The sequence below is a fragment of the Lactuca serriola genome, chromosome 1 (genome assembly GCF_051521515.1).
Source record: "Lactuca serriola cultivar US96UC23 chromosome 1, Lser_US96UC23_V15, whole genome shotgun sequence".
Lineage (NCBI taxonomy): Eukaryota > Viridiplantae > Streptophyta > Magnoliopsida > Asterales > Asteraceae > Lactuca > Lactuca serriola.
In genome coordinates this window covers 22,109,616-22,119,357 of record NC_136408.1, presented here as the reverse complement: position 1 = coordinate 22,119,357, position 9,742 = coordinate 22,109,616, and the positions used below count along the sequence as shown (strand labels likewise).

At 37.8% G+C, this 9,742-nt stretch overlaps 1 protein-coding gene across 1 annotated transcript; it reads left to right on the top strand.

The window, feature by feature from the left end:
• The first annotated feature begins 4,613 nt into the window (after positions 1-4,613).
• LOC145069431 (beta-glucosidase 24-like) lies at positions 4,614-9,516 on the top strand. The gene is made up of 12 exons (XM_079016393.1): positions 4,614-4,806; positions 6,336-6,405; positions 6,497-6,555; positions 6,647-6,722; positions 6,802-6,967; positions 7,082-7,322; positions 7,496-7,614; positions 7,894-8,111; positions 8,599-8,630; positions 8,713-8,815; positions 8,906-9,014; positions 9,144-9,516. Exons 1-12 carry the CDS (start codon positions 4,693-4,695, stop codon positions 9,487-9,489), a joined length of 1,653 nt encoding a protein of 550 aa, XP_078872519.1. The 5' UTR covers positions 4,614-4,692; the 3' UTR covers positions 9,490-9,516.
• The last annotated feature ends 226 nt before the right edge of the window (positions 9,517-9,742 follow it).

Here is a 9,742-nt window from a genome sequence, read left to right as displayed (position 1 = left end):
CCAATGCACCGGCGGCGTTCATGGATCTCATGAACAGGGTGTGCAGGTCGATGTTGGATCGTTCGATGATCATGTTCATCGATGATATATTGGTGTATTCGAGATCCAGAGAGCAGCATGAGGAGCATTTGAGGGCGATCCTCAGAGTTCTGATATCGGAGAGGCTTTATGCCAAATTCTCAAAGTGCGATTTCTAGTTACGAGAGGTCCAGTTCTTGGGGCATCTCGTCAACCAGAATAGGATATTGGTCGATCCGGCCAAGATTGAGGTTGTGATGAGTTGGGAGGTGCTGAGATCCCCCACCGAGATCATGAGTTTTCTGGGGTTGGCCGGCTATTATCGGAGATTTATCAAGGATTTCTCCAAGATTGTCGTTCCTCTCACCATATTGACCTTGAAGGGCGTGGCTTTTAGTTGGGGTCCTGAGCAGCAGGCCTCATTTGAGACACTTTGCCAAAGATTATGCGAAGCCCCGGTGTTAGGCCTTCCGAAGGAGATGAAGGATTTTGTGGTGTATCGTGATGCATCGATATCGGGGTTGGGTGCGGTGCTGATGTAGAGAGGGCACGTGATAGCATACGCATCGAGGCAGCTGAAGCCTCATGATACGAGGTATCCCACCCATGATCTGGAGTTGGGGGCAGTGGTGTTCTCCCTCAAGATCTGGCGTCACTATTTGTATGGGGTTCGGTGTACCATATACACGGACCACAAGAGCTTGAAGTATTTGCAGGATCAGCCCAACCTGATTATGCGCCAGAGGAGATGGTTGGATGTGGTAAAGGATTATGATTGTGAGATCCTGTACCACCCGGGCAAGGCTAACGTTGTAGCCGATGCCCTGAGCCGTAGGGCAGAGAGTGCCCTGATACGAGACGTTTGTATGAGGTTGACGGTGATGACTACGGTGTTGGACACCATTCGGGAGGCCCAGGCAGAGGCCGTAAGATCGAAGAACCGCAAGAGAGAGCGGGTGATCGGGCAGGTATCTGAGTTCTTTACCGATAGCCGAGGGCTTATGACCTTTCAGGGTCAGATTTGGGTGTCGTTTGTGAGCGGGGCACGTACCATTATAATGGAGGAGGCGTACAGGTCGATTTTCTCGATCCATCTCGGGGCCACTAAGATGTATCTGGACCTGAATAGAGACTATTGGTGGCCCTGTATGAAGAAGGATGTTGCGTGGTTCGTTGAGAGGTGTTTGACCTGTCGCAGGGGGGTCAAGGCCGAGCACCAACGTCCGCATAGCAAGTTGCAACCACTTGAGGTTCCCCAGTGGAAGTGGGAACAAATTTCTATGGACTTTATCACCAAATTTCCAAGGACTGCGAGGGGTGTCGATGCAATTTGGGTGATCATCGACCGGATGACGAAGAGCGCTCACTTCCTTGCTATCAGTGAGAGCTATTCTGCATAGAGACTGGCAGAGTTGTATGTAAGAGAGGTGGTATCGCGGCATGGAGTACCAATCTCGATTGTGTCAGATCGAGATGTGCGTTTCACTTCCAGGTTCTGGAAGAAGTTCCATGAGGAGTTGGGTACGAGGCTGCATTTCAGTACCGTTTACCACCCACAGACGGACGGACAGAGTGAGCAGACGATTCAGACGCTCGAGGATATGCTTTGAGCATGTGTGTTGGACTTCAGAGGAAGTTGGAACACATATTTTCCGTTGGCTGAGTTTTCCTATAACAACAGCCACCATTCGAGCATTGGTATACCTCCCTTCGAGTTGTTGTATGGGAGGAGGTGTCAGACTCCTATCTGTTGGGGAGAGGTAGGGCAGCGAGTGATGGGCAGCACTGAGATAGTGCTTCAGAAGATAGAGCAGATACAGCAGGTCAGACAGAGGTTGTTAATAGCTCGGAGTCTCCAGAAGAGTTATGCGGATAGGCGACGGTCCGAGCTTGAGTTCCAGGTGGGAGACTTTGTACTCCTGAAGGTATCTCCTTGGAAGGGAGTGATCCGATTCCGAAAGAGGGGCAAGCTGGGACCCCGGTACATTGGTCCTTTCAGGGTGACCACTAGGGTGGGCAGGGTAGCATACCGTTTGGAGCTACCTGCGGAGTTGAGCCAGATACATGATACCTTCCACATGTCTCATTTGAGGAAGTGTATTGCCGAAGAGACGACAGTTGTAGTGGGGGAGAATTGTAACATTCCAAAATCAGGTGCATCTCTTAAACCCTTCTTCTTTATCAAGTTGTCAAGTTTAGCCCCTAAAGGGAAAAGTATGGCTATTGAGTACGCTGCGCGTACTCAAGCCCTTACTTTGGACGCGGACTCGCCTAGGTACGCTGGGCGTAGCTGGCCCAGATGCAAACCCTAATTGTGGCTTGTGGACTATAAAAGGAATGATATGGTCTTGTCCCCAGCCACCATTCCACAAAGAAAAACCCTAGGAGACCAATATTATTATTCTAAAGCTAGTGTGTGAGTCTTCTTGAGCTAGTAAGTGCCTTTGTGTGTTAGTGCAGAAGAAGAGGAGGTTCTTGTGGAGGCTAGAATTTGGAGTATAAGCATGGATCTGAGTTCTACAAAGGGAGGAGCTTCACTTGGAGGTAAAAAGCTCAAAGCTTTCCTTGTCATTTTTGATTTGTGCTTCATGGACCAATTTTTAGGGTTTTTGGTCCCAAGGTAGAGACTTTATGAGCAGATGGTCTCCATAATCTGAGATCTGCCATATTTCAGAGTAATATGAGTTGTGGGTTCATAAAAATCCAATCTTGGACGTGAATATTAAGTCATGTATGAGATAAAGGCTTTATGAGGAAAGAGGAAAGGTGTTTAGAGTGATTAGCGACCTTTTCAGCCATGCAAAGGCTTAAAGGTTTCTACTTTATGGATTAAGTGACCTTAGAAAAGTCAGATATGGAGTTTGAGTTTATGTCTTAACCGTTTAAGACCAAAAATCCATAAGAGCATGAAACTGAGACTTACGCTGGGCGTAAATCTCAGTACGCGCAACGTAAGGGTTTGAGACCCCGATTCTGGATCGCCGGAGTACGCCCCGCATACAAGAGCTGGTACGCACCGCGTACTGCCCCTGTTGACTTTCGTTGACTTTTAGGGTTTTAGTCAACATTTGGACTTTTGGGTCAAGGAGGGGTAAAATGGTCTTTTACCCTTCCGTGGGATTGTAGAAAGGGATTTAATCTAGCCTTTAAGAGCCATTATTTATTTGAGGATATTGTTTATGTGATTAGGCGGGGGCTAGATCAATATATTCGTGTGTGAGATTATCCGAGTTACCCGAGGTGAGTCTTCTCATTATACATTACCTAGAGTGGTATATATGTGTAGACCGGAGGGTCTTGTGTGCTATTTGTATGTATGAGATTATGTGCAGTGTGATATATGTATGCTATGTGTTGTATAGACCGGACCGGAGGGTCCAACGATACAGACCGGACCGAAGGGTCCAACGAGCTATGACCGGACCAGAGGGTCCAACGAGTTACAGGACTGGAGGGTCCCGCTGAGACACATCGACCGAAGGGTCGTACTGTAGCCTCAAGTGGCATATTGTTGTATGTGGTATTTTGGGGAACTCACTAAGCATTTATGTTTGCCGTGTTGTGTGTTATTTGTTTCAGGTACCAGTGAGGATCGCGGGAAGGCGCCGGCATGACCGTACACACAGATGAAGTTTTATTTACATTGAGATCTAAGGATTTGTTTATCGAGATGATGTTGATACATGGATTTTGATATTACATATGAATTTTTATTATATTTTGAAATGAAAAAATTGTTTTGAAAATTTACGTTGTTACATTTGTGTTTATTTACGTCTTGAATATCAACGACTCTATGCAAATACTTTGTTGTTCCTGGTTGAAATTGAACGTGTCTGGGCTCCATTGGGATATAGTGTGCAATATTTCGTCCTTTATCTTTTACTACTATGTTATGCATTATGATACATGCATACATGATATATCGTATAGTTTTTAAGTCCAATGGTCGTGCTGCATGTTCAACTATGTGTCACTTCGCCTTTAGCACTACAAAAGCACGTTCCACATCCTAACGTGTCCCTTCTTGTCTTCTTTTGAAAAATTTGTCTATTTCTTCAACCGGGTGCTGGAATGTCTTTACAAATGTGGAATACTGAGGATATATTCCATCTGTAAAGTAATACCCATATTTGTATTCGTTTCTATTCAATGTGAAAGGAGCATCCGAGACCTTTCCATTCAAAAGATCGTCGAATATTGGCTACTGATCAAAAGTAAAATTCAACTCGTTTCTTCCAGTTGTGACGCCAACGAGATACGTTCTTAACGAGAAAGGGGCTTATATACCCCGTTATAACGGTGTTTTGGTTGATCCACGTCAGCAATAACAATGTTTTTTAGCCCATACCACATAGTCTAACTAATCTAAAATATTGCAATCGAGGGAAAATAAATATTATGTAAATTCCTAAATAAAATGATTATTTTTATTAATTAACTCTTTATGAAAGTTAGTTTTGTTAATATCCCATTTTTTTATTTTGAGAGTTGCTTACAAATTAAAAAAAATCATATATCATACATTAAATAAAAACGTACTTGTATAAAATTATCTATACAAACGTTGGGAAGATAACTTATTTTGGCTATAAATTGGACGTCAAACTTATGGAATCATGGTTTCTCTTTGACAACTTAAAAAGTGAAAATATCTAATCCAAATCCAAAGATATGGAAGCAATTCCACCAAATAAGGGATACATAATTTCCTCTTTCCCCAATCTTGTAGACAGCTCAGATTTCAAATCTGATTTTGCTTGGGGTGCTGCCACTTCTGCTTATCAGGTATGTTTTGGCATCCTACTATTTCGATTTTTCTAAAAAAGGGCTTAAATTTATGAATCTTTAATTTATAAATGAGTCACATGATGGCATTACGATATGAAACAGAAAACATAATATGTGGAATTTCGATTTCTACATTTCACCACTTTCCACCACTAATCAACATGAAGCACTCCACAAACCAATAAGTGGAAGCATTGCAAAACCCAGATCTGTTCATATGGTCGAGCTTGAATCACTCTTTATCCCAAGAACAAAACCATTTAAATGTAAACCCAGTGATGCAGCCGTACAAATTGAAACCTGCAAATCTAAATCTTGAAGATATACAATCAAATTGCTATCCCAATCCAAAATCATGTAAGCCTAATGAACAAAAACTCAGATCCAAAAAACAAAACGAAAAAGAAGATAAACGGTAGGGATTGGGAGGAAGATGAAGTTGCTTTCTTGTTTTCGAAACCAGATCCTAGATCTAAAAAACGAAAACCGAAAACACTGATCTATGTTTTGGAACTTCTACATATTTATTAAAAATTGGCTCAGATTAATCTTTAGTTGGGATTATGTTAGGGAAGAAACCCTTTGATGAATCCCACTTTATCTGGGAAGATGAACACTATGTGTTGTGCAAATGCTGAAAGCCAAAACAATAAATAAGAAAGAAGAATAGACAAAGAATGGCGAAAAACCAATACCCTTTATTTCTGCGTCTAACTCACAATGGTCAAAAGCCAAAACTTACATCTTTAGTCCCTAAAGTATAGTAAGCTGGTTACATTTAACATAGTTTTATGCCACTTTTACCTACAATCTGACAATCTCCACATTAGCTTACAAACTAAGTCCAACCTTTTCTTGGGTACATCCGAAAGTAAAAGCCCAAACTTCTCACTTGCTCATTGACTCACGACCTATCATAGATCATTCTTTTCCACAAACATGTAGATTATCACTTGAAAACCACCTTCTATGTTGTCAATAAATAATCAAGACCATTACAACTTTGTTTCACCAAAACCTAAAAAACCACTATCAGCTAGACCATAAACATTAAACGCAACACTACAAAATGTCTTGCTTACATTATGCCCCATTTATTTTTACTAATATTAGTATATTACTCCTACATTTTACCCCTGTTTATATCTAAAATTTTTCTTATCTTTTACTAATTAATCTATTTTCTCATATATACAGATCAAAAAATAAATATTACATATTGAGAAATGTACCATTAAAGAGCATTTGTAAAAAGAATAAAAAATACATTAATATTAAATACTAAAAAACTTAACAATTTTATAGTAATTTAAAGTTTTTTTTTTTTTTTTTATATTTATAAATATAAAATATACATGATAAATTCTGTCGTCTTTTCGTTTTATAATAATACGTGTGCTTATAAACGGCAAATTAGATGTGGTGGTAACTGGTAATTAACAATTATCTTCCATTTTTCCTGAAAAACATGTGAAATTTCAATCCAAGATTCGGGTTATGATAACATTAAGTCTGGTTTCATATAGATTGAAGGTGCTGCATCTGAAGGTGGTAGAGGTCCATGCATTTGGGATATCTTCTGCAAGAAGCACCCTGGTCTTTCTTATTTTCATTCTTTGTAAATACATGAGTGACCTTTTATTAATTGAACTTAAAAAAAATTTGTTTTCAATTCTACTGCATGCAGATGCCATCGTTAATGGTGATAATGGAAACAATGGTACCGAGGCTTATTATAAGTACAAGGTAATATTATCCTGCTTAACCTTTTTGTTCTCTTAAAGTCAAATGAGAGATTCATTAATCCAAACCCCTTTTAATTTAAATATACAAACAGGAGGATGTGCAAATGATAAAGAAAATGGGTGTAAATTCCTATAGATTCTCAATTTCATGGAGTAGAATACTCCCAGGTGAATTACGAGTAAATGAACCTTAATCCTTATATGCATTTTATTTAAAGCTGTAATTAAATTGATTTTCTCTTTTTAGGTGGAAAACTAAGCAAGGGCATCAATAAGGAAGGTGTTGATTACTACAATAACCTGATCAATGAGCTCATAAGCAATGGAATTACACCATATATCACTCTCTTCCATTGGGACACTCCCGAAGCCCTGGAAGAAGAATACATGGGCTTCTTAAATGAAAAGATAATGCAAGTTGAGAGATTTACTCCAAGACGTACTTTTATAATTAACTTTTGATTTTTCCAAACCACAACCTCAAACTAATTAATTAGATTATTGCTGTGTGTATATTTGATTATTAGATATGACTTTATGAGTTATGCGGGATTTTGCTTCATGGAGTTTGGTGATCGGGTTAAGAATTGGATCACAATAAATGAACCACAAGCTTATGCTTCGAATGGATACGCTAGTGGCACTTATGCACCTGGCAGAGGAAAGAAAAATGGTGCTGGGAATCCTGGCACTGAGCCGTACATTGTGGGCCACAACCTACTCCTTTCTCATGCTGCTATCGTGGACCTATACCGCCAAAGGTTTCAGGTACTAGATGTCAGTGTATCCGACACTGTCCAATAAGTGTCTATATATACATAAGAGCTCTTTTGGAGAGACAATCTAGGACTCCACGTATATATTTACATTATATAGATATATTGACAAATAACATTTTTTAATGTTCTTAATAAATCACGTGGGTTCAATATATCATTTAGGAAAGCCAAGGGGGTAAGATTGGGATAACGTTGAATACATACTTTTTCGAGCCACTTAATTCTGAGAAGCAGGAGGACAAGGATGCAGCCATCAGAGCCTTAGACTTTATGTTTGGATGGTGAGTCTATATAATTATATATTCATGCCAACCGTGTTTTTAAAGGAATTAGGTTTCAGATTTTAGAATATTACAATATTTCCGTTTTTGATATCAACTATCGATTAATTTAATCGAATTCACTAGAGTCATGTTGGTGTATCCCAAATTGGTGGAATGTCTTTATAGGGCTTTTTTAGAGATTAAACCAAGGACGCTAACCTATATCAAACAAATCTTTTGCTTAATTATTTTATGAGAATCAAGTAATAGTATATGAATATGACCAAAAAATTTCAGGTTCATGGAGCCATGCTTTAGTGGAAAATACCCGGACATTATGATAAAAAATGTTACAGGTGGTCGTTTGCCTGAATTCACAGAAGAGCAAGCCAAGTTACTCAAGGGTTCTTACGATTTTATTGGGTTCAATTACTATTCTTCGTATTACGCCACCACTTTAAATCCAAGTCAAGAGCCATCCTACTTGACAGATAGCCTTGTTGATAAGCGACCAGGTATTTTTCATAAAAGCCCCTCTAAAATGTCAAGAATCACCCCTTAACTTATATAATTAATTATATCATTTACTGTTTAAAGTTTTATTTGATATTTTTATTAAATTTTTGACATATGATATTATTTATTTAGGACACATTATTAAATTTGTATACAATTTTAACTACTTTACCCAAAAAAACTAAGTTTAGTACCTGAAACACATAACATTCTTTTCTTTAACTAAAACTGAATGATTTAACAATTCATTCGTAATTTTTTATCAAGAGTTCAATGAAGAGTGACATTTTTATTTCGGCATTTTAGACCTTACAATTCATATATAAAAACTATGTATTTATTTCTATTTTATGTAATTACGATAACATTCAATATTGGTATATCGATTTGAAGATATTAAATGAGATCCTTTATAGAGTGTTAAAAGTTTATATATGTTCAGGAATTACTCAAAGTTGGAACTAAGTGTTGCTTTTTATTTTTCAGAGGGTCTTGATGGGAAACTTATCGGTCCAAAGGTATACTTAGATTTGATGAGGTGTAATGTTGCATCATATTTAAATTTGTTTCTTAATTTATTTCATTGATCAAATATTGTAGGCGGCTGGTGACTGGTTGTATTCCTATCCACCTGGATTTTACAAAGTGCTGATGCACATAAAACATACTTATGGAGATCCAGTGATTCTCATAACAGAAAATGGTAGTCATCTTGGATTCTTATAATTGTATGTTTAATAATATATTGGAAATATTATGTTGTGATTATCAATCAAGTGGACTATTTCTGTAGGGTGGTCTGAAGAAAATCGCAACGATATTGAAATTGAAGTAGCATGTGCTGATATTGAACGTATTGATTATCACCATTCACATCTTCAATATCTCCGAGATGCAATTAGGTAAATTTATTTTGTACATGATGTATTATTGTTTTATTGTAATTATGAAAATTAATAATGTATATAATCAATGTAATGTTGTGTCTCATTTCCCTTTTTCTAATAAAACCATGTTACGATGTTATGTAGGGATGGCGTTAGAGTAGTGGGGTACTTTGCATGGTCATTAATGGATAATTTTGAGTGGAAAGATGGATATTCTGTTCGGTTTGGTTTGTTTTATGTAGATTACAATGATGGAAAATACACAAGGTACCCAAAGAACTCTGCAATATGGTTTATGAATTTTCTTGAAAACCACAAGAAAGTATCTGAACAGAAGAAGCTTCATGAAGGTGATACAAAGAAGCTAAAAAATACATATAGGGTTAACGAGCAAAAAAAATTGTATGTTTGGTACTTTTATACCATTTTCTTCCTGTCCGTGCTTGTTGCTTCATACATCCTATATAACTTTGATGTGCTTTTTGGCTAGTTGTCAGTTGACTATTATTTTGAATTATTTTGTGAGTATGTTATGTTCTTACTTGATAATAATAATAATAATAAGTACTTGTATACTATGACATGTTTATATTGGATAATAATTTCAAGAAAGTTTGTTTTGGGTCTGAAATTAAAGTATATTGTTCTTGTTATTCTAGTATGGGATATGCTTTTTTTCCATTGGACAAAATACATAGATAATCCATTTAGGGGTTAGCTGTTTTATAATATTAATAAAAATA

Coding starts and splice junctions, on each gene's coding strand:
- LOC145069431 (XM_079016393.1), top strand. CDS start 4,693: ATGGAAGCAATTCCACCAAATAAGGGATACATAATTTCCTCTTTCCCC. Junction 7,323..7,495: donor TATACCGCCAAAGGTTTCAG/GTACTAGATGTC, acceptor TATATCATTTAG/GAAAGCCAAGGGGGTAAGAT. Junction 9,015..9,143: donor TATCTCCGAGATGCAATTAG/GTAAATTTATTT, acceptor GATGTTATGTAG/GGATGGCGTTAGAGTAGTGG.